The 25,068-nt window shown below is 35.5% G+C and overlaps 1 protein-coding gene and 1 long non-coding RNA gene across 6 annotated transcripts; both read left to right on the top strand.

The window, feature by feature from the left end:
- Positions 1-1,920: 1,920 nt before the first annotated feature.
- On the top strand, positions 1,921-19,172 carry LOC117614329 (DNA-directed RNA polymerase I subunit 2). 5 transcript variants are annotated; one of them, XM_034343101.1, is made up of 27 exons: positions 1,921-2,267; positions 2,459-2,538; positions 2,628-2,747; positions 3,520-3,596; positions 3,740-3,803; positions 4,143-4,213; positions 7,210-7,287; positions 7,370-7,415; positions 8,463-8,661; positions 8,745-8,800; positions 8,924-8,997; positions 9,148-9,265; positions 10,154-10,241; positions 10,436-10,551; positions 11,985-12,112; positions 12,226-12,305; positions 13,031-13,272; positions 13,376-13,540; positions 13,636-13,800; positions 13,936-14,010; positions 14,665-14,768; positions 14,861-14,936; positions 15,485-15,607; positions 16,294-16,428; positions 17,124-17,336; positions 17,982-18,233; positions 18,345-19,172. In XM_034343101.1, the coding sequence occupies exons 1-27, from the start codon at positions 2,066-2,068 to the stop codon at positions 18,750-18,752; spliced, it is 3,555 nt and encodes a 1,184-aa protein (XP_034198992.1). In that variant the 5' UTR covers positions 1,921-2,065; the 3' UTR covers positions 18,753-19,172. The 5 variants fall into 5 exon arrangements, with proteins under 5 accessions (XP_034198992.1, XP_034198993.1, XP_034198995.1 ...); XM_034343102.1 differs by lacking the exons at positions 14,665-14,768; positions 14,861-14,936; XM_034343104.1 differs by lacking the exons at positions 1,921-2,267; positions 2,459-2,538; positions 3,740-3,803 and having other exon boundaries at positions 2,709-2,747.
- An 845-nt stretch (positions 19,173-20,017) lies between these two features.
- Positions 20,018-21,393, top strand: LOC117616535. The gene is made up of 2 exons (XR_004584150.1): positions 20,018-20,191; positions 21,177-21,393. It is a non-coding gene; the product is annotated as an uncharacterized LOC117616535 (long non-coding RNA).
- Positions 21,394-25,068: the final 3,675 nt, after the last annotated feature.

Below are 25,068 nucleotides of genomic sequence, written 5' to 3'. Positions count from 1 at the left end.
ATTAAAAAAATAAAGCTTTTTATCACAAATGGTCCTTTAGGTTTGCAAAATTATCACATTTCGTCTCTAACGTTTTTTTGTGACACCAATGGTCCCTAACGTTACCCTTCACACATCAAAATGGTCCTTACTGTTAGCTTCCATCAAATTTTCTGTTAAGTAGCTGACATGACACATGAGTGGAGCTCACACATCCAATTATATACATCCACGTGGCTTTAAATAAAATATATTATATTTTAAATATTTTAAAACTTAAAATTTTAATAAATAAATAAATAAATGTACCATCTGCGTTTTCCCTCTCTCCCTCATCTTCCTTGTTCTTCCTTGACTTCTTGGGCTTTCCCTTCTCTCTCTCCCTGATCCAAAAACCCAACTCAATGTTTATGTTATGACAGTAACTGTACCAGCCACCAGGTTTGCTATTTTGTAAATCTTATAATTGGATCGCTTCATCTTCATTATTGGCTCTCATCCCATACCCCTTTTTTTTTTTTTCGAACTTTTAAGATTTGGGTTTTATTGATTTGCGGGTTTTGGTCAAACAAAAAAGGACCCAAGTGTTAATTTCATTAGATTATTATGTGAGGACTCTAGAGTTGGGAATTACTGCCACTTAGCTCATATTCACAGTGACCCGCATAGAGAATTTGTGTTTTGAAGCTTAGATTTGGCCGTGGAGAAACTTCTTGATGCAAAAACTACATCAAGCTATGGTAGATCAGCCTGTAAAAATCAAGGAAGATGAGGGAGAGAGAGAAAAAGAAGGGAGGAAGAGGAGGGAGAGAGAGGCAGAGTGGGTAGGAGGTGCTGGCAGAGGAAGAACGTAGATGATACAGGTCTTTTTTTTCTTTTTTTATTTTTATTTTAATTTTTAAAATATTTAAAATATAATATATTTTATTTAAAGCCACATGGATGTATATTATTGGATGTGTGGGCTCTACACACGTCAGCTACTTAACAAAATTTGATGAAAGTTAACGGCATGAACTATTTTGATGTGTGGAGGGTAACCTTAGGGACCATTGGTGTCACAAAAAAACGTTAGGGACGAAATGTGATAATTTTGCAAACCTAAGGGACCATTTTTTCCAAAAAATAAAAAACTCTAGAATAGCCGTGCAGCTGTACTTTTTATTTTAAAATTTTTTTTAAAAGGCGATTTTTATTTTTTATTTTAAATTTTTTTAAAAGAGTATCTGCGCGGCTATACTAGAGTCTTAATTTATCACTTTACACTCTGAAACCGAAATTTTCTCACTTAATCCTCTCGAACTGAAAAGTTCGGCCACTATATAATATTTTAATAGAATTTATTTAAATAATTTAATATATATTATTTTTATTCAATAATATGTGAAAATTATGTGTATAATACATGAATTTTGTATGTATTATTGAAAATTTTATAAACGACACTTATATTAAACATGAAAAATAAGTACGTACGTGTATTGTATATTTGCTTTTTAAAAAAATATGTATTTTACAAATTCTTAAAGACATGTATGAAAAAGGAAGTATTAATGAAAAATTTGTACGTACGTGTATAATACAAAATATTAAACGGAAAAATGTTAAATTCTTTATACAGATAATAACTCTCAAAAAGTAAAAAATCTAAAGAGGACAATAGAGTTTCGTGTAATAGCCGATAATAAAAAATCTTCTAAACTACTCTTATTGATAACGAAATGTATATAAATTGTGAATTCTAGGAAATACAGTGTGGTCTTAAACTCACTGACCAATAGTGTATTTAACCATTACCTCAACCCCCGCACAAAATCCCGTCATTATAGCCCAGCCGAAGAACGTTGGGCTAACAGAAAAGCCCAACTCGACCAGACCATGACAAACTGACACAGCAACCCAAAAACTACAAACCCTAATAAAACCCTGAAAACGCTAATAAAACCTCCGCGACTGCAATTTTACACGTCCGACGAACACCGAGAAGGACTTTAACAAAAAACACAAAACAAGAAAAAAAAAATCCAGCTTCTTTCTTCAGTTGTTCACTGAACAGAGCTAACGAACAGCACAGAACAGAATCAGAATGACGTCGAAGAGAGAAGAGAAGATGAAGAAGATGTTTGGGAAGCCATCGGCTGAGTCGGAGGACTACGCGGCGGTGCGTGAGCTCTTCAGGCACCACATAGAGTCATTCGATCACTTTGTCACTGCTGGTCTTGAGACTATGCTCAATAAAATCAAGCCCATCGAAGTCGTCGACTCTTCCACCGGAACAAGCCTTGCAAATATCCTTTCTTTTTTTCTTTTTTAAATTTTATTATTTACCTTCTATTTTCCATTTGTTTTGTTTGCAGGCTAGTAGCTTTTAATCTTTCGTTGGATTGAATTCATGGAAATTACATGTGATTTTGTTCAAAGCTAATCATTGCATTGTTAGACTGAAAGGAATGGCGTTTATTCTTGACTCATATCTTACTTTGGTTTGGCAAACCTTTTTTATTCCCACCTCAAAAGGAAGAATCAAAAACTGCCCGTGGAAAGCTGCTTCCTTTTGAAGTAAGTGTCAAACACTCATATAGGTATATGTGTATGAATGTATGATTCTGTGCGTTATAGGCATTAATGGGTTGTGGTTGTTTAAACAGTGTAGACAGGCTAAACTTTCGTACACAGGGAAATTCATGGCAGATGTTTACTTTAAGTATAATGACGGACCCGCAATAAGAGAGAATTTCAATTTTGGGCAGCTTCCCATCATGCTAATGGTCGGTATTCTCGTATTTTGATCCTTAACTTTATCAAGTCTTTTATTTTGTTTTGTTTGTATGATTAGTTAATGATGTATGTATTCATATTCCTGAGTGGTTTTCGGAATATTTGATCATGCAGGTAAGCAAGGTGCTAGATTCAAATCTGACAAATTAAATGTAGATGTGAAACATTTAAGCAATTTATGTCTTGCACGCTAATTCTCATATGGTGTCATGCCCACTTCACTACTTGTACACCTCCTTCAATAATTGCACATCAGTTACATATTTCTTTGAGCATATTCGAAAATGTATGCCCTTCTATCTATATATATCTTGTATATATTTTTGTCTGAAGTCCATGCCAAAATCTTGGAGATTACTGATCTGTTTCTTATCATTTATTTATCATAAGATGTTTCTTGTCATTTCACCTAAAAATTGGTATGAAGTTATGCATCACTTTGTGATTTTAGTCCACTTGGTTGTCGAGACATGCTAAGTGTTCATATGGTCCACTTTGTGATTTTACCATATGGTGCTGCTGGCTTCTCTTCCCATTTAAGAATAAGCATTGAGGGTGCCTTTGGGGGTTAAATCTCCTCTAATTGGTACTTATAGAAAATGTTTCTAGTTTTAAGGGCAGGGACAGTGATATTAGGGGATTCAAAAGAGCAAGATGGCCAAAATTGGATATTTGGTGAACCCTGCAATAAATGTTAACCAAAATGTTTTGTGGAGTCTTCTGTTTTAGTCTTGTTCTTGATGGATGGTTTGTAAAATGCAGTCAAAGCTTTGCCACTTAAGAGGTGCTAATCCCGAAAAGCTAGTTTCTTGCAAAGAAGAGTCATCAGAAATGGGTGGGTGAGTATTTTGATTTCTCTTTTTCATATCATGTCATCATGTGAGATGTCTTACTGCACTGTCTGTTTTTATTTTGATTTCTGTTCATTTTCTGCTTTTTTTTTTTTTTTTTTTAATAACTGTTTATTTTTGTCGTGCTATAGTTACTTCGTGTTAAATGGGCTCGAGAGAGTTGTTCGGCTTGTCATATTGCCAAAGCGGAATTATGTAAGTGAGCCGTTTGATCTGATGTAATGCAGCAAGTTTTGTGACAGATAATGAGCCTTGTACCCAAAGTGGTATCTCTTCCCTGATTAAAGGGGGAGAGGTCTTGGGTTCAACCTAGATTTTTTTTGGGCGGGTGGGGTTTGGGGTTGGAGGGGGAAGGCTGCTCCCCTTTGTGTATCCCACAATTACCTCTTGAGAGAAATAGAAAAAATATTATGATGAGAATTGGCAAGTACCTTACTGAGAGTTTTTTAACGTTATGATTTTTTATGGATTTTCAAAGATAGTTCTGGGGGAGGATATTAACTTGCTTCATGCGATTGTCTTTTTGTCTTCCAGCCAACGAGTATGGTGCGAAATTCATTTCGTGATCGAAAGGAAGGATATACTGATAAGGCAGTTGTAATAAGGTTGGTTCTCTCTCTAAATTCCACACATGTGCGTTTATAATAAAGTTGTTTTGAGGCATTCTGTTATAATTCATTTACTGGTATTATTAATAATAATGTTAGTCCTAGTTTATGAAATGTCATATGTTTTTTTCTTCTTTTTATAAGAAAAAGAAACTTTTGTTAATCACAGATTTAAACTATACAATCAATGGACAAGTTCATTAAAACAAAACAGAGCGGAAACAGATCTGCATCAAATTCAAAACTAAATAGGAAAGAAAGTGGTTTAACTGGTATCTGCCATCCAGTCTAACAAAGTGGCAGCAAAGGTAACGCCCTTGGAAAAACATTAGAAATAAAGGCCCAAAGAGATAGCCAGAAAATCACACTATTGGTCTATCACCTTTTGGTTGGGGTCCACCCTGGGGGTTAGACTGCTTGGGTTATATTCTCCGAGACTATCGACGGAGGTTCAAAATGATAGACAGAACCCTTGTAATCCTTGAAAATTTTACTGTTGCTCCTCATCTGGAGAATCCTTATGATGGGAAGCACCCTGTTGTTGCACAGAACAATGATGAAAGACATGATTGACTCTCCCCCATTTTGCTACACGCAGCACACCAGCTTGGAGTTGGAGACAGCACACACTTGGTCTTCTCTTCTAATGTATATATGCGGCCAGGCATGCCAAAACTGTGGCATTTGGGGGAAATTTTGCCTTCCATATCAAACCCGTTAGATAAAAATTGAGACCATCGTCATCTCCGCAAAGATATCTAAAAAAAATTTTACAAGAGAAGTGTAGATCCAACTCTCCAAACCCTTGAATCCGGTCTGGTGGTCGTCAAATGAACCCTTTCCATCAAGTGAAATGATGAAGCCAACTTCTCCACCTCTTAATCATTTAAATTTCTTGTGAGTGCCAGATTCAAGCACAATGGACAATTCATCTTTCTGACTGTGATAAGTCCCCTGGTATGGATGGTTTGTTGAAGGTTCTTAGGATTGGGAGGTTGGTAAGGCTGATTTGGTGAAGGTTTTTCAGTAGTCCTTTCACAACTGGGTTGTCAATGCCTTGCACTAACCAAACCTCTATCCGCTTGATCTCTGAGAAGACCCATCCTTTGAAGGTAAGGACTGCTGCCCTGTAAGTTCATCACTAGCTTGTACAAGATTATGCTATCTAGGAGATTGAGGGAGTGCTTGGAGGAGACTATTTCCAAATCCCTAGGAGCTTTGGTTAGAGATTTCTTTTCTACTTTGACTCAGTTGTCAATGAAGTTGTGTAGGACTTTCAAGTTAGAAAGAAGGAAGGAGTTGCTTTTAAGATGATTTTTGAGAAATCTTGTGACCATGTGGATTGGGCCTTCCTTGATCATGTGCTGGAGATGAAAGGGTTTTGGTAATAGGTGGAGGAAGTGGCTGAGTGGTTGCTTGGCTTCTGTTAGTTTCTCTGTTATTATCAATAGGAGGCCTAGGTGTAGTTTTGGTTGGTGCCTCTAGGGCTTTGGGACAGGGTGATCCTGCTGTCCAGCGGCTGTAAAAGTGCCAGATCACTGTGGAAAATAGATTTCCAGAAATAAACAACAGAAAAATAGAGATAGAAGTTGGAATGGAAATTAGTTCTATGAAATGAGACCCAATCCAAGCATCCACTGGATTTTTAATCATTGCACTTAATGAGGACATAAAATATTTAACTTATTGAAGAACAATTACAAAATTAATACGATAATAGTCATTTAGTAGAATACTGGAAAACTAAATTTACTGTATATTTATTTGTACCTGAATTATGACCTAAACTATAATTTGTCTCAATTGGGTCCTTCAATTTTTATTTCCTTTTTGTCTAACAGATCTGATGGAAATTGTGTCTTTCTCGTCATTATCATTGAGGACATAGATGACATACGCTATGCAAGTGCCAAAATTGCCCATGGGATAATATTCAGAAACATTTAAGTTGGTACATACACAAAAATTAGGTTAGGGATTAGTTGGGACAAATTAAAGTTCAGGTTATGGAATGAGACATGGGTTAAACTTTTGGTACCAAACGTGAAAAGAAAACCCCCTTAAGTCTTACCAATGTTGTATCAAAATGCTAAAATCATTTATTAAAAGTTAGCTTAACTGTACTTAACGCTTACCAAGGTATTATAACAGAGGAGGAAACCATATTGGAGCCTTTCTCCTGTGTGTAATGTGCAAAGGAGATGCTGAATCTTTGAGTCATTTAATGCTCCATTCTCAGTGGGGGCATTCTTTGTGGATAAGGCTATTTAGGGAGTTCAGATTGAGTTGGGCAGTCCCAGAACCTTGTAATCCATTACTTTGTGAGAAACCTAAGTTTTTTGGAGGGAGGACAATTGCATGGTGCTTGGAAGATGTGATGTGTTGGCAAAATTTGGGTTGTTTGGGAGGAGAGATAGGAATTTTTTTTTTTAGGGTGTTAGGGGGAGGATGTGGATCATTTGTGGACAAATTTCGTTTCTGGACATCTTTATGGACTTCAGTTTCCTATGATTTTAAGGATTGGTCCGGTCATGAATTTTTGTTTTTGTTTTGGTTTTGTTCTCTTTGGTTTTTGCTTTGCTGTTTTAGTTGCATATAGTTTAGGAAACACCGTGCCTCCATTGTTGTATTTTCCTTTTTCTATTTTATGAAATGGGGTAGCAGATTATGTTGTTGTCTATGCATGCAAGCATAATTTAATATATATTGGCATGATGAAAAATTTATATTAAACTCTGATTGGTTTATTATTAGATTGGATATATCAAATTCATATTCAATTTGACAAGTGGAACGATGAATGCAGACTCAAATTGAATATATGGATTTGAACTGCCGTCTCCTGTTTGTTTAAGTGAATTTGGTTGGGATTCAGATTAAAATCCAATCTATTGCCAGCCTTAGTTGTAAGAAACAATGGTTTGCAGTTGCAGCTTCCTTTTGGAAAAGTTGTGCAGTTTATTATTTTGATTCAACTTTTACTGTCATTCCAGGTGTGCAAGAGAAGATCAATCTTCAGTAACAGTCAAATTGTACTACCTTCGTAATGATAGCGCAAGACTTGGATTTTGGTAAGCAGGTTAGAGAAGAATTTTGGTTTTGCTATATTGAGCTGCAACTAAGTGTATATATTATATAATTTGAACTTTGCAGGATACAAGGGAGGGAATACTTGCTTCCTGTGGGTCTTGTCTTAAAGGTGCTTTTGATGATACTGTGACAAATATACTTTATTTTTTACTTTTGGTGAAGTCCTTCTCAATCAAGTGCATATCTTATAATTTTTTACTAGTTGTATAGGATGTCATCATTGTGTTTGCTATATCTTTTGCATTACTATCTATTGTCATGCCCCAGACTGAAGACTCTTAGTTATGGTTTTATTTTATTTTGTGAGAAACAACTATTATATTAAAAAACCAATATGTACAAATGGTGAACAAGAAATTCACCAAAAATGCAACAGCCAGAATCTTAAAACTAAGACACCTCACTCCCACATTGCACCTGAAACAAATGTCCCCACAATACTGCTTTCCAATCCTAATAGATAAAATAAAGGGTAAACTCCCTAAATTCTGATAAAGCATATATGCCCACAAGGATGCCCAAAACCGAATCTGATCCCATAGCTGATCTATCTCATCATTCTTAACATTATCAAAAACTCTCCTATTCCTTTCCACTGGGTATAAAAGAAATTAATGATCCATACTCCCAGTAGCACACCTGCACATAACACACCAGTTGGGAGAAAATAAAATATCTATGTGTTTTAACTTTTGTTTTGATCTCTCTCTCTCTCTCTCTCTCTCTCTCTCTCTCTCTCACTCTCTCTCCCCCTCTATACTTTAATTGCGGTGGTTTCAAATGTAATGAGACAGATAAAAACAAATGTAATGAGATTATAATTGCAAGAAGACTTATATTTTGTATGGATAGAGGTGAATCTTTTATGCAGACTTAGCTAGTATGACAAAAATGCCTTCCTTGTCTTATTAGTTGTAAAAAGCAAAGAACTTCAGGTATTTTATTATTAATTCTTGTTGATGAATTACAAATTTTCTGGTCTTGTCTATGGCTTCATGATCACAAAGACAACTTTTTAATTGTGATCATTTTATACTATATATTAGGGATATTTAATTCCTTGACACATTTCTTAATACATCATCTGTGATCACATATTTGGAGTGTTGTGGTGTAATAGATATTCTTTGCTAACTCACCTATTTGTTCTTAACAGGCTCTTATTGACACTACTGATCACGAAATTTATAAAAATTTGACATGTTGCTATGTCGAGAAAGATGAGAGTTGCGATGTCAAGAAATATGAGAAAGGAAAGGGTAATGTTGGCACTCAGCTTGTGGGTGAGCGGGCACACATTATTCTAGATGAAGTGAGAGACTTTATCACTCGCCGTCAATGTCTAGAGCACATTGGTACTTACTATTGTCTTATCATGGCCTTTCAGATTTGATTTATAATATTAGTGATTTGTGTTGATCCCTTTTATCATAATCAGGAGGGCACTTCCGACCTCTTATGCGTGGACTGGAGGATGAAAGTGATCTTTCTGTGGTAAGTCCTGTTCTGCGAACTTTGCCTCTCCTTTTGGTCCAAAGGAATTGGGGAAAAGAAAACTACTTTACTGGTGGCGTGGTTTGTTTGGCTGCTTATTTCTGCTAACTGTTCAATATGTAGGTTGGAGAAGCTGTTCTAGAGGACTACATATTTGTTCACCTTGATAAAGGGTTTGACAAATTCAATCTGCTCATGTTGGTTTCTCTCTCTCTCTCTCTCTCTCTCTCTCTCTCTCTCTATATATATATATATATATATATAGATACATGTACAGTTTTGATCACGAAAAATGTATTTCTTCTCCGCTGGTTTTGTGCATCACTTCTCACATTTTGTATCTCTAGATTTATGGTGCAGAAGCTTTTTTCTCTTATGGATCAGACATCCTTGCCAGACAATCCAGATGCCTTGCAAAATCATGAAGTCTTACTCCCCGGTCACTTGATTACCATATATCTCAAGGTAGAAAATTAAATTGTTAATTTTCAGACATTACTTTTTGTGTGTGGAAGCTTTTGTGGTAGCTTTTGTGGTAGTTTGTATAGTGCCAATCCCTGGTGAAAGCAAAACTGTTTGGATGCCTGGTGTGCGCACCAGGATGTCAAGGTTTTCTGCTAGTGTAAGTGTGCAGAGCATTATTGTGTAATGAATTATGTTTTTAAGCATGTCTAGGGTGCGGGAATATGTATGTGTTTAGTAAAGTAGTATGTTTCTAAATAGCATCTTTTGATATGTTTATTTAATATGTAGCAATTTAGTGGTTAATATTAAAATAAAATTGTTTTCCTGGTTAATGCTAATCCATCCCCTGCCGAATGATTTTTATTTGGGAGTTCAAAATATTGCGATTGAGGCATGATCAAATCCAATGATTCATCCATTTGATATCCTTAAGTTCTTGACCAGTTATTTATCTGTAAGTAGTTTTTTGAGTTATTGTGGGACGGGGATTCTTGCTTTTGTTTGGATGCCGCTGCTTTTTGGGGTTCACGTAGCTGGCAATATATTACTCTTACCATATTCTTTCATACCGAATGGAAGTTAGGACTACATGGTACAATACCCGTGAATATTACATTTCTACGAACAAATGCCGCCATAGCTGTCTGATGTTGTAAAGCCATTCCTGTCTTCTCACTTTTGTTTTTTCTTGCAACTAGAACATAGGTTTTTTGGCCCCATTATTGTGAACAATATTTATTTGGGAGCAAATGATCTTTCGTTTAATGATTTTGATTGGATTTAGTGATGTGTCCATCTTTCTAATACTAAGATCTGATTATTAATAGATTACAGTTTATTTGTCTTTGAGTTCAGGTTTTATTCACTTACCGTTTATCATGTTTCTAGGAAAAACTAGAAGATTGGTTGCAAAGGGCCAAAAAACTTCTTCAAGATCAGATCAACAACAAAAGCAAGACTTTTGATTTTTGCAGCTGTATGTGTTTTCTTTCTTATATTGAAAATTTTTGTTTAAATTTATTCTTGAATTATTCCTGTTCCTCTCTCTTTTCAGCTGTGTGTTACACAACTTGCACTTGCTCTAACATGCTTTTTAAGATATCTTCTATAAATCAAGATATGTGCATTCTTTTTCTCACATGAATTAACACTTGCATCCTGTTAATGCAGTAGTAAATGTAAAGAAGGTTTTGGATAAAAATCCTTCAAAGCACATCAGTTTAGCTGTTGAAAATATGTTGAAAACCGGAAGGCTTGTTACGCAATCAGGTCTAGATTTGCAGCAGGTATGGGCTTTTTGGTTATATGCTTTAACTTTTCCTTGTCATACATTTGTACTAAATTCATTCCCTTTCGCTTTTCTCATATCAGGGTCTTTTTGACATAATGAATTAATTCTTCTTTAAACCAGCCAAGTAATATGTTGATTATACAAGCTCATGGTTCATAGGATGTTCTGAATTATTTTTTAATGATAAGTTGTGTTAGCATCAAACTTCAAATTAGTAGGGTATATTTAATACTTGAAATGCACCAATTTTTAATCATGTTGGTGGTTGTACGACTAATAATCAGAAAATTTAAGACTTGGAATGCTAATATTTGTTTGGATTTTCCTTATCCAAGCAAACAGCATTGTTTGAATAATGGTTGTGATAAACAATTGCGTTCTTCTTTATTACAAACAACCACCCAACTGATTGATAGCCAGGTTAAATTTGTATGATATTGAGGCCATGCTTTGACTTTGACGTATGGCACTTGTTAAACTGGGGGCTTTCCAATACCCCCGTGCTAGGGTGCAGCTTCCTAGGTTGGCAATTGATTTGATTATAAGACATGAGGCTTTTATGTTGAGGATGGTCTTCATGGAGCGATGACCACCATTCATTGTTTATTCCTAGAGCTGTTCCTGATGGTAAATATCATCAAGATTATATGATTTTGACCCATCTAATTAGAGTTCGTTATAAAAAACTTCCATTTATAAATTGACTACAAAAGAAAATAAAAGCTTTATACGTACGATCATAGACTGTTGGTTGTTATAGAGTAAAAGCTTGGGTCCAATTTCATATTATATGTTGAGTGTGGCAGGTAACTGCAAAGATAAATACTGCGTTGAAACCTTTTATTTTTGCTCTTTGAATGCTCAAATTTTGAGTACTTGTATTGTACAACTGATGCTTGTGGCTGTGTGCTTTCTTGGTTAGTTTGAGCAGTAAACTTTTTCTAATACAGCTTAACTTTGTAACTAAACATCAATTGCTCATTTTAATTGTTTGTCTGAAATGCCTCTGTTTGGCTAACATCATTGTTGAAAGAAAATTGAGACAAAGTAAGAGGAAAAGTCTGTATATTGCATCTAAATGGAGTACAATACAGTTCTTTATATAGAGCAACGATACGTAAATATGTCCTAGACTTGTGACCTGAAGTAATCTGGTATTCCAAACAATCGCTATGTTAATTTGAAGCTGGATGGGAGGAAAATGGGTGTATTTCCACGGAGTTTCCAGGGAGTAGATTTTGAAGAGAATAGTCTTAAAAAGGTCCTTGAACATTTATGTTTACTCTCTTGCATCACATCAGTGCAACAAAGAAATGAGCAAGATAGAGGGAGACAAAGAAGAGATGGGGAAAATTATTATTTCACATATAATATCACGCTATCTCTATAAAATTTGAAGACTCATTTATTTTCTGTGTTGTTTCTTAGAGGGCAGGCTTAACGGTTCAGGCAGAGAGGCTTAATTATCTGCGTTACTTATCTCATTTTCGTGCCGTCCATCGAGGAGCTTCATTTGCTGGACTTCGCACCACAAGCGTGCGGAAATTGCTACCTGAGTATGTATTTTCTTGCGAGGTTATTCAGGATCTGACATGTTGACTCCATTACTAAAATTGGGTTCAATCACGTTAAATATGTATATATATTTGTTTTTTTTTTTTTATAATAGATCTTGGGGTTTTCTTTGCCCGGTGCATACACCTGATGGAGAGCCGTGTGGCTTGTTGAACCATATGACTTCCACTTGTAGTAAGTACATATTTGGCCCTTTTTCTTTCTGGGATGTATTTAATTTTCTTTTAAAACTTGGTAACTAACGTTTAAATTAATATTATTTATCAAATGGATGATCATGGACTAAAGTTATAAAGTGAAGAAGATTGCTTCTTTACTCACATTTCTTAAATATCAACTTACTAGTCGTATTTATGTCACACATATAAGGAATGAAAAGGGAAAAAAATTGATGGAATGAGGAGCATTAGTTTCGCTTATTGTGATCAGATATATTTTCTAGTTAGCACTTGAGGCCTGGTATGAATGCCAGCTTATAAGCTCAAGAGTAACTTATTTTCTCAACTGACATGGAAGACCATTTTTAAGTTTATGAACCGATTAAAGCTTAAGCCCTATGTTGACCCTGAAGAACTGAAGAAGCCTCAAGGACATCGACAGACATAGAGCAGCTTTATGGGCATCGATTTTGGATGATTTTAAGGATTTTTTCTATAATGTTGGATTTGTGGGTCCTTATCCACTCTTTGTAAAGCTTTCCTACTTTAATAAAATTCTGTTTCTTTTTCCCAAAAACAAAAAACTGAGTAATATCATACTTAGAAGCTACAAAACTATTTTTCTTCATGTCATGTGGATGTTTATTAGTTCTTTGCCTGTCATCTTCCCAATTTATTGTTTATTGCCACACTCGTCTTGGATGTAACACCCAATAACTGATTCCATCTTATTTATGACAGGAATTACATCCTACTTTGATGCACAAGGAAATATTAGAAACTTCTTGAATATCCGAGAGTCTATTCTCACTGTTCTGAGTGAGCTTCAAATGATATCTTCAGTGCCAAAGCTGGTTCAAGCTGGTCCTCCTGCAAATCTTTCTGTTCTTTTAGATGGCTGTGTTGTTGGTTCTATATCTTCCAAAGTAGTTGAGAAAGTTGTGGCTCAGTTAAGGAGGCTGAAAGTGTCAGCTTCTTCAGTGGTTAGTTTTTTCCCTTCATTTATTTTTGTTTACTACTTTTTTTAGCCTTGCTTTTGGTTGTAATCTCAGTCCCTGATCTTATTGCTGAAATGATATAACTCAGATTCCTGATGATCTGGAAGTGGGATATGTACCATTGAGCTCGCGTGGGGCATATCCTGGTCTGTACCTTTTCACTTCTCCTTCTAGATTTGTTCGGCCAGTTAAGAATATTTCAATTCCTTCTGATGAAGGTGAAAATATTGAACTTATTGGGCCCTTTGAACAGGTATTTCCTGCCTTGATAACAATTATCTTGTAACAATTCCTGCTACAGCTAGGGCACCAATAGTATGACTAACTGTTTTCTATGTGCGACATTAGGTTTTCATGGAAATAAGATGTCCTGACGGTCGAGATGGTGGAAGGAAAGATGCTTTCCCTGCAACTCATGAAGAAATTCATCCAACAGGAATGCTCAGTGTCGTCGCTAGTCTTACACCCTGGTCAGATCATAATCAGAGCCCACGAAATATGTACCAGTGTCAGGTTCTTATTAGTTTTACCCTCCTGTCTGTCCTTGGTCATTGTTGAATGGAAGCTCTATGTTGTATAAAGCTCTTGCTATTTTTTGGAATCTGCTTACTCTCAATTTGTTACATTCTATTTGTCTTTGAATTATAGATGGCAAAACAAACAATGGCCTTCTCTTTACAAGCACTTTGCAACCGTGCAGATCAAAAGCTGTATCATCTTAAGGTTGGTTCCTTTTTATCTTGTTATTTTATTGTATGTACAAAATCATATGAGATAATTTAAGTTACTGAGTTCATATATGAACGCGTAGTTGGTCAGGGACTGTGCAGTGATTAATTGTCGTATCAATCTTATTATGTTCTCTTTTTGTGTTCACACTACTAAATCTTTGACTGGTCCTGTACAATTTCTGCTCTATCCTGCCAATATTTCATTGTGGGGACTGTGAGTTAATATTGTTGTAGAAGTGGCAACTCACTAAGTGGGCTTCATGCACTACTACATCATAATTGCCTGTTCATCTCTGGATGAATGTTGGTTCATGGTTAATATATTCTAGTGTGTGTACCTTTTTGTGCAAGGGAAGCATGTGACCAAACTTGTTGTAGAAGTGACAAATTCTCTTATTTAAATAAACTTCATTCACTAGTACATAGTTTCTGTCTTTTCATCCCTTGATGAATATCGGTGCATGGTGAATGTTTTCTAGTCTCTGCACCTTCCTTGTGCTAGGGAGACATGCGCCCTTATAGAAGTGACAAATTCTCTTATTTAAATTGATTACTATTTTATAGTTATCGTCTGTTCATCGTGCTTTTTTGATGCTTTTTTTTCCCTCACTGTTCATTGTTATAATGGAAACTTGGGCATTCTCAGACTCCTCAGTCTCCCATTGTACGAACAAGTGCATATAAGAAGTACTGCATTGATGAATATCCAACAGGCACAAATGCAATCGTTGCTGTACTGTCATATACTGGGTGAGAAATTTAGATGCATAAAGCTTATTGTAGTTGTTTCTTTTCTTTTGTACCATTTATTAGTTGCTTTTTTTTTTTCTTATGACACCTAGGTATGATATGGAGGATGCCATGATTTTAAACAAGTCATCTGTGGATCGTGGAATGTTTCATGGACTAATTTATCAGGTCTTTTTCGGGCAGTATTATGATGCTACTATAAATAGTCTTTCTTCTTTGTTACTTAAAATGCTGCTAGTAAAAGTTCCCTACAAGTGTATGCATTATGCTCTGCTTTTTATTAATTTGTTTTGAGGTGCCTCATGGGATCAGTATACTATAGGTTTTGTTTTGGTCATGATATTAGTGGTTATGTTCATGCTTAAATATCACTCAGCTAGTAACTTGGAGGCTAGACCTAAATTTTTAAATACTGTACTCGTGTTAAGAAAAGGCAGAGCATGACGAACTTTCATGTCTGATAAATTGGAGTATTAGAAAAATCCTGTATTCATGTTGCTCTATGCATTTCGTATATGTGCACTTATGGTTGTGCCCTATATTTACTGTTGAAAGTCATTTTTACAAGGCAATTTCAGGAATTTTATTAGAAGTTCCTTCTTATTCATCTGTTTTTTTTTCTTTTTCTTGATACCAAGTCAATGTCTGTACTGATGGTCGTCGTTTTCTTGTTCTTTAACATATACCCTTGCTCACCTAATAATGGTTTTTTTCAGACAGAAACAATTGACTTGTCTGATCAAAAGAGCAGGTCAGATAGATCACGGAAATTTTTTAGGAGAAGTAACATCAATAAGAATTCCTCAATCGATTCAGATGGTCTTCCTTATGTTGGTCAGGTTAGCATTCGTTTCTGGAATTTCATTTTCTTCTCTGTGTTTCTTGTTCTGTATCATGTCGAACCCAGATAGTTTGGATCACTGAAAATTGGAGATGATATAGATATACCGTTTACTCAATAATGTAGTTTGATGAACCAAAGCCATCATCCTTCAGATACCTCCTCAATTTTGATCCCTGAAAAAAAAAATTAAGACAAATCGGAAACTGTATAGAAAAATTCAGTCCATTGATTAAAATGAAGTGGTTGTGATGGTAATTAAGTGGCCAAGTGATTTCTGGTTTTGCTGATAATATACACAAACATAAAACATAAATTTCTCCTTGGATAATTGTTTGCTTAAGTTTTAGGTTTTAATTTTTGGGTTTTGGGTGGAGGAGAACACCCGATAGTTAAAACAGAAAATCTAAGCTTGTACGGAAATTACTAAAGCAACTTTGTAGTGTAATAAAATGGAATAGATTGATAAAAACTTGGCAGCAGCCCGAAGCTACAGGGGTCTGTTGATCGGCCTCCTCTACTTGGTGACCGGTGTTTTTGTCCAAAAAAATCCGGATGCTAACGTCCGGCTAATTGAATAATACTATATATGTAGTTGTACATGTGCACAGTTGGCTCCTGCAACTGAAGGTTCCTATATATGTTCATATATGTATACTGATCCTATTCTATGTGGAATTTCAGACAATAAAACCCAATGAAGAATTGTATAGCATTCATAATGAGGTGACAAATGAGTCAAGATCCATCAAACACAAAGGTTCAGAACCTGTTATCGTTGACTATGTTGCTATTGATGGGAAGAAGCTTCTTCAGAAGGTAAGTGGACAACCTTTATTCTGGCTCCTAATTTTGGTTCTTGGACACTGAATTTGAAAAGTTTGAATATATTGAATTTTGCACCATTTTTTATGTGCGTAGTAGGGGCATTTAGTCTTTTGCCCACAGTTCTGCACCATTTTTTCTCGCCACTAGAGAAAAGAGAGTGAACTTACGTTCATGTAGATTTTCATTATTTGGTTTGTGATTTAGACATTTCAAGTGTCAGTTTTCTTCCAGACTATTGTACTCCAGTCTTCAACCCGTGCGTGGTTGGAGAAAGTTGGTTTAAGCATTATGTCCCCACTCTTTTCTATTATTTTTCATCATTTCTGTGTACCCAAACTGAGGAAAGACTCACCCTCTCTACAGTTAATTGTTTTGGCTTCATTTAATGTGATTGTTAAGAGCTATACTTGCTTTGAAACAAATCTATCTGTATATGCTTGGTATTTATAACCAAATAAGCTGAGAGTAATTTGTTCCATTTCGTTTCCTAATGTTTTCTGAAATATATCAAGCATCGCAGGTGACTTGAACATCCAACTGTAATATTTTTCATCTTGAATCTTCCTAGTTATCATGAGAACTATAGGTTAATCTTTGTTAAAAAGTATATCCCAGATTTGCTCATTATACTATTCGTTTTCTATTTTTCCTGAATTGTATTGATTTCTATTTTCTTTTTTGACCAGGCGAGCATACGCTTTCGACACCCTAGAAACCCTATCATTGGTGATAAATTTAGCAGCCGACATGGACAAAAGGGTGTTTGCTCCCAGTTGTGGCCTGATATTGATATGCCATTTTCTGGGGTTACAGGAATGCGTCCAGATCTTATCATCAATCCACATGCATTCCCCTCAAGAATGACAATAGCGATGCTCTTGGAATCAGTCGCTGCAAAGGTACTAGCACCTAAAGAATTCATTTTTATGATGTCAAAAAGTTATTTTAAAAATGCACAGCCAGTGCACCCCTGTAGACAAAGCACAGATGTTCTTGTCTGTAGTGATTCGGACTGTTGTAAGGTGGCAGTGATAAGTTGCTTTAAAGGTAATTTGGGATTTGGTAATGTTCAAATAGGACTTTAGGAAAATGAATCTTGATTGGCATCAAGTTTCCGGAAAGGGAAATTCAGATAACAGGATTTTTGTGAATTTTCAGCGGAACGAACAATATATATATATTGTTTATTTTTATTTTTATTGGGTTATAGTCTTAGTTTTTATTTTTATTTTTGTCATAATAGAGTTTTGGTTTAGTAATTGTACGGGCATAAATTTACATTTTGATGCTGCCTGTTTCTCCCATACATGATATGTAGGGTCGTGGTGGTAGATGTTGTAAAGTGTGCTATTTTCTGATTTTGTGGAAGGCGGAAGCACCAAAAAAATAGTTTTCCATTAACTGGTGATCAAAAGATCGAATTACTCTGGAATATATCTCGAGTCTACATTTTCTTCCTCTTGTATGCCATATTTTAGATTTGTTTTTCTTCATTAGAATATCAGAAGACGTCCTTTTATATGCTTGCATGTTTCTTGTCACAGGGAGGTAGCTTACATGGAAAATATGTTGATGCAACACCATTTGCTAATTCAAAGAATGTTAATGAAGAGACTCCACCACAATCGAAAACACTTGTTGATGAACTTGGTGAAATGTTAAAGGTTAAAGGGTTTAACTACCATGGTACAGAGGTAATGTACAGCGGGGTCTATGGGACAGAACTCACATGTGAGATCTTTATGGGTCCTGTTTATTATCAACGCCTACGACATATGGTTTCAGACAAATATCAGGTAAGAAATCACCAACTCAGATTTTTAACCACATGAAGTTTTAAGATTTTTTCAGAGTTCCATTTTCGATTATTGGTTGCCTCACAAGTGACACTCCAATTCGGCATGCAGGTTCGTTCCACTGGAACGATAGACCAGATCACCCACCAGCCTATCAAGGGACGAAAAAGAGGTGGTGGTATACGTTTTGGTGAAATGGAGCGAGACTCTATGCTTGCACATGGGGCAGCATATCTGTTGCACGACAGGCTTCATACGTGTTCCGATTATCACATTGCTGATGTATGTTCTATATGTGGAAGCATCCTAACGACCTCATTCGTCAAGCCAGAAAGACGGGTTGGACGTGCGGTTAAGGGACTGCCGCCCATAAGAGCCTCAAAGAAGGTCATTTGCCATGCTTGTCAGACGAGTAGAGGGATGGAGACAGTTGCAATGCCTTATGTCTTCAAATATTTAGCAGCTGAGTTAGCAGCTATGAACATAAAATTGACCCTTCAGCTAAATAATGCAGCGTGAGCTTGACCTCATGTTCCTCAAACGAGGATGTTCAATTGATGAAATGGATATAGCGGCCGAGACTCTTTGCACAATCTGTAGGTAATGGAGAGCTGAAAGGCTGTTTAGATATGGTTACAAAAGTGATACGAGAATGTTGGGGATTGGCGGAGGCTGCTTATATGTATTTATAAATGGCCAAGAGGGTTTTGGCACTCTCTTCATCATTCTCATGTACACTGAGATGAGTAAATCTTAAAAAATTTTGCTTCCCCTTTTCTTTGTTGGGTATGAGTGCGGATAGAAATTACTTTGTAAATTAGACACCATTGAAGGCCTGGAAAGAACATTTTCATGTAGTTCATTATCATTTTCCAATGTAGTCTTGGATGTAGTTCATTATCATCTTCCAATGTAGTATTGGACAAAATTGATAACACATTTGATGACCATAACAAAGATGAGAAAAAGAAAAACGGTACGGGTCAAAAGAGAAACCTGTAGGCATGGATCGGTTCGGGGGATAGCTCAAAGATAAAACTTCAACATTTTTTTTATAGAAACTTCAACCGTCATATAATTCGATTAATTAGTATGGGTCAATTTAATTGAGTGATTATAAAATACCATGGTACTATGGCTATATAAGTGGAAATTTATTAATACTATTCTCTTAAAAGGGGAAGATAAATAATATCGTTCATTTATATTATAATATGTGTACAAGATGTACCACGTGAACATACTACTATAGTATTATATAATCAAACCACCATCCAATAAAGATTAAGTTGGGTCATCATTACATATTTTATATTATACATGGAGGCTATGTTTTTTCCTAAAATAATTTAGTTTGGTCCACCCGACGTAGGATAGTGACGTAGAAAAATTGCTATTATTGGTCATTAAATTCACTATATTTGTGACCATTATTCATGTGGTAACAAGGAAATTTGTCAATACTGACCTTTTTCTTGTAGTGTTGGTCTCTCAGATAGTTTTCATAATGTAGCTGCTTCTTGTATTTACTTAATGTTTGATTTGTTTGGATTTTAGGGCTTTGATTTTATGGGTTTTTGCATATGGGCTCCTCTCTGTATGTGCAGGTAATCTTTATCTGTAGTGGTTGTATTTGCAAAAAAATGTAAATTGGGTTCAGTTGCTTAGTGTGTTTTGTTCTCTGGTTTCTGGTTTCTCATTTCAGTAATAATTTTCTGGTTTATGTTGGTGGGTAGGCATTATGCATTGGGTTGCTGTGGTCATAGTAGAAAAAATATGGTGGAGGTTGTTGTGGTCTCTGAGATAGTTGCGCATGTAAAGATAGTTCTAACTTCTATTCTATTGATGTGGTATCTGAGATAGTTTTCATAATGCTGCTTTTTGTTGCTTGTGTAGGGCTGATTCGAAAAAGAGACGTGCAGAGAAGGAACATGCAGAAAAAGAGCACGTGCCTTCTGGTTATTTTCTTCCTCTTACTTTCAAAGTTTTAGTAGATAGTTTCTTGCCTTTTTATGGATGGTTTTCTTAATGCCTTGTCTTTGCACTATGCAACATTTTACTTTAGACAACACCAAATAGGTTGAATTGTGGGTAGTTAGTTATAACTATTGTTTTATTTTGCTTGTGTGCTTTCATGTTTATAGGACTTCCCAACCCACTGAACATGAAACTTCACTGCAATCAATGGTACCGTGCGTATGAAGAGTTCTAATTTACATGACTTAAATCTTCTACATGGGAAAAAGGACTCACTCTTCATCTTGTGCTTTTTGATTTGAAATTGGTTTTGATTATGTTTTCCAATTAGGTATTGTTTTGATTTTGATTTTGGATTTGCAGGTATTCCATCACCAAACCAACTAGCAGCCCATCCATCTTTCCCAACATCTGATCTGGGTAAAATTTTGTTTTGATTTCTTTTCTTTTTTTAGATTCATCTCTCTGTCTCTGTCTTTCAATTTGGTGAATGGTTGGAGTTTTTATTATTATTTTAGTGATGCATTAGGAATATATATATTATGAACTTCATGTTAAAAACTGTCATGCTACATTGGAAGTGGTATTATTTGCCTAATCTTGGCATAGTGCTAAGAATAGTTAAGTTTGGAATCACAAAGTGAAAACTTAAACACAAACACCAGGCCATTGTACATGGCCTTATATATAATGGTTGAAGCTGGTCCCAGCTTTTGGCTGCTTTCCTTGCACTTTTTTGTTTGATATTCAAAGCCTATAAGATTGATGATCGTTATACAATCTCAAAAGGAAAAAGAAAAGAACAAATCTCTACCTCAAATTGGCATATTGCTTCCTTCAAGTTAATTATGTTGTAGGTTTGTTCCTTTTTTGTTCACAATGATGACTTTGTAATTGTTTTTCATATTAGCATATTGCTTTATGTTTCCTATTCATTTTATTGATGGTTTTGTGATTGTTTTTCAGGTTGGGGTAAAGAATTAGGTTAAGTACAAGACTAATATACTATTTTGGAACATATTTGTTTGGCTACTTGAATTTGTAATATTCTCATTGTATCTGTAGGAGATAGTAATTTTTTATACATCATGACTTGAGATTTTAGATTTATAATTATTGGTTCTGTAAAGTGAATGTATTCAACAATACTTTCAATTACATGAATGAAGTTTATGTTGGCTTTGATGAGGATATAGTACCATTGAGAATAAGCTTTTATAGTACATTCGACTGTTAAATCATAGTTTACTTTATATGTCAATTGAAACAATCCCATTAGCATTTGTGAAGGGGCATGTAAGTTAAGAGACAGTGTTTTTTATAATATTAAATTATAATTTAGACTGAAAAAAGTCATTTCATTATGAACTTTTGCGATAGAAACTAGAGTCGCAAATACTGTTGTAAAACCCCAATGATAATTTATTGCGACACTAGTTTGCCGTCGCAAGATCACGCAAATAGGTATTACGACGGCTTTAAAGCGTCGTAAAAAGTTCCATGATGCCTTTTATATGCCATTACGACGCTTTTTCTCCTTTTTGTGACACATTTTGACCGTTTCGAAAAGGCTCAGTTAAAAAGTGACGTGGGACCTCACTCCTCCTTCCTCCCCCAGGTCAGCTCAGAGTCAAATATTCAACCCTTTTTGTCGGTCAACAACAGGTAAGTAAACGTACCCAAGTGTGGTTTGATGGATCCAAACTCACTGGAGATAGATTTTGTGGGTCCCACATATTTGGCTTCCTTTTCTGCATCCAGCTCTTTGCTGCCTTCCAGACCACCAAAATAAACAATAAAAAATAAAAAATAAACTTTTGGTTAGCACTCTAGTAGTGAAGCCCAAAAGTATTTATCTTGCTAAGTTCAGCTTAGTATATTAATAATTGGGTGTACGAGTTTTATAATATGAATGAATATGAAACATTATAATGACATGTGACGTAATATGTGCACACTATTGTTTCTTTGTCTTTTAAAAGGAATTGAAGTTTTAATTATAATCAATTAACAATATGGAAGTAAGTCTATGTTATGTTTATTAACTTTACGATGTGAGACATTTTTTTACATTTTCATATATTCTACATATTTATGGCGAAATTTCAACATAACACATAAACAACAACTATTATATAACGTACATCATGTGTAGCCATTAAGCATCACACGTAGACAAACCTACATTAACTTGAAAATAACTCTAAATAATTTTTCTCTGTTGGGTTATGGAGTACCGTTCACGCTTCACACCAAAACAAAACCAAAAAGTATCTACGGGAGACTTTTTTTCTTCTTGTCTTCTAGTAATTGTACTTATTTTTTAAAAGCACCAAGCCAAAACCTATGCTTAATGCATCCACCCAAATGTCAAATCACAAGCTCCGGTCCTTAATCAGTCCAAACCAAAGAGTATTGGTGTTCCAGTGTGAATGCTTCCGAATCTTTACAATTCTTATCCATTTTGAATGCGAATGAAAGCTTTGTATAGTGCATCTTCATTAATTTTGAGTTAGCTTCTTTCAGCTCTTTTTTTTGAGTTAGCTCTTTCAGCTATATACATTGAGTTAGCTGTCATACTTTACTTCACAAACTTGAGGGATACTTTTGTAGGATTCATTTCGCATTATATTTCATTAATCCAAACCGTCTATGTTTTAGATAATCATTCAAAGATCATCCTCTACAAAAAATCACTCGAATCCGATATAGTTTGACCACTCAATTGTGTTATTAAAATTTTAGTACTTTCTTGATGCACAATGTTCATTGATTTTGTATGATACAATTAGATGTCGAAACGTTTTTCGATTTGTCTAATTTTGTACAAGGATGATCTATGAATGTAGATTTAAAAAATAGATAATTTGAATTGTTGGAAAAAAAATTTAAGGATGATCAATTGACACCATTTATGTTGGTGCTGGTGTTCACACACACTTGACACGAAAAATCAAAAAGCTCATAGGAGGGTGGTTATCTCTTTCTCTCAAGCCGACCAGAGAGATATTTTGTCGGACAATACTTCTTCTCTTCAGGTGCACATGCGCACTTGGCAGCCGGCAGCCTCAAAAGCACCGAACTAATTATATAGATGACTAGATTCCAAACGAATGTCATTTCAACAGTTTAATCATCGTAAGTTAATTCTAAAATATTGTTTCACTTGGTTCCAGGCAAGTAGTAGTTGATCCATCACCATCAATTGGTTTTCTAACAATAGAACAAATCTAGTTGGACCACTATGCTTTTTTTAATAGGACAAGATTGTCTAAATGGTACAGATCAAGATCTTATATGTCGGACACCATTTATGATTTCATTATCCAAACTTAGTAAGCAAGATAGTTAATGCAGCCATGTAAGAAATTCTGCATCCATCACTGTTATATTAAACATTTTGACTACCCGCACCGCTTTTACAAACAAACGCAGAGAAAGCCTTCACTCAATTACGCTAATTTGACAGACAAGAAGTGAAATTGAGTTGTACAACTTTTAAATCTCATGCTAAAATCAAACTCCGACATAAAGCAACCCTCCTCTCTGTGAATACTTGCATTCGTTCAGGAATTCTAGATTGAAAATGAAAGGCATGAATGGGACCTGTACATTAAATTTCTAAAATCAAAACCTTTCACGATATGCTCTAACTTACTTGAGAAAATTGAGCGAAAAGTCAACAAGTAGGTCCTAGTACTTAAAGACCTGCACAACCACCAAAATGTCAAATCACTGATTCCGATCCTTAGTTAGTCCAAATCAAGAAGTGTTTGTGTTCAAGTGTCTTCACCATTTTAAAGGTGAATGGAAGTTTTGTATTAGTGTTTAAGACACAAATTTGTGCATCTTCATTTATTGTTAATTAATTTTGAGTTAGATGTTCATATACGTACTCTTAATATTAATGGAACATGTTTAGGCTCAAGAGACACCTCACGTAAGGGGCGCGTTTGGAATGCAAGTCTTGCATAGCACATGTTAGGAGGCATATTAAGAGGAGATCCTCATACTAAATATGATTTCAATAATTGATTGCTCACATCCTAACACCTACTTTCATATAACATGGACCACATTAAAAATTTTAAAAAACAAAAACAAAAAGAAGATACGAAAATCTTAGACAAAGGTACGAAAAGCATATGATTAAAAAATTAAGAAGACCAAACAGATTGAGACTGAGTTGATTGACAGGGAATCAAGGACGATTGATAAAGATCATAAGGATATCCCAAAAAGTCCATCTGGACCCACAAGCTCAGCAACTGGTACATCAAACTTTTTGTACGTAGTTGGCTGAAAATTAAGAACTCTAGGTGAATTTTGTTTATAAATAGGGGGGGTGTCCCGAGTCCCAACCCAAGCATCCTGGAGGAGAGCAGAAACAAAGCAAAATATAATTAGTAATTAAGAAGAGAATGGAAGGTGCACATGAGCTTGAGAAAGAGCTGACTGAAACAGATGTGAGGCATAAGCTGGTGGTTCCAGTGCAATGGCTTGATGAAATGCCTCCATTTGAAGGGGGCTGTCGTGAGGTCCAGTTCGGGGTCCTGGACGACAAGGGCTTCCATTTTCCGCTGTGCTGCTCCATCCGAAATGGTGGTTATCGAAAGCCGGTGCTTCAGGCCGAGGGTTGGCTCAGGTTTGTCAATTACAAGGGGCTCAAAATTGGTGACAAGATTATCTTTCGTCCTCAGATAGATCATTTCAGAGAAACCAAATTTCAAGTGAGAGCACAAAGACAGAACATCCACGGTCACTGGGTCGATATTTGATCATATGAATAATTTATTATGAGTGATTGGTATATATTTATGCCAATCTTGTTATGTAGTTGGTATGTTTATAGTTTTGG

This window comes from Prunus dulcis, chromosome 1 (assembly GCF_902201215.1).
Source record: "Prunus dulcis chromosome 1, ALMONDv2, whole genome shotgun sequence".
Taxonomy (NCBI): Eukaryota; Viridiplantae; Streptophyta; class Magnoliopsida; order Rosales; family Rosaceae; genus Prunus; species Prunus dulcis.
The sequence above is the reverse complement of the archived record's forward strand: the minus strand, read 5'-3'. Positions and strand labels throughout refer to the sequence as shown.

Excerpts from the sequence above, each read along its gene's own strand:
- LOC117614329 (XM_034343101.1), top strand. The coding sequence starts at position 2,066 with ATGACGTCGAAGAGAGAAGAGAAGATGAAGAAGATGTTTGGGAAGCCA. Across the intron at positions 8,662-8,744 it reads TCAATGTCTAGAGCACATTG|GAGGGCACTTCCGACCTCTT; the intron begins GTACTTACTATT and ends TATCATAATCAG. Across the intron at positions 14,937-15,484 it reads TTCATGGACTAATTTATCAG|ACAGAAACAATTGACTTGTC; the intron begins GTCTTTTTCGGG and ends GGTTTTTTTCAG.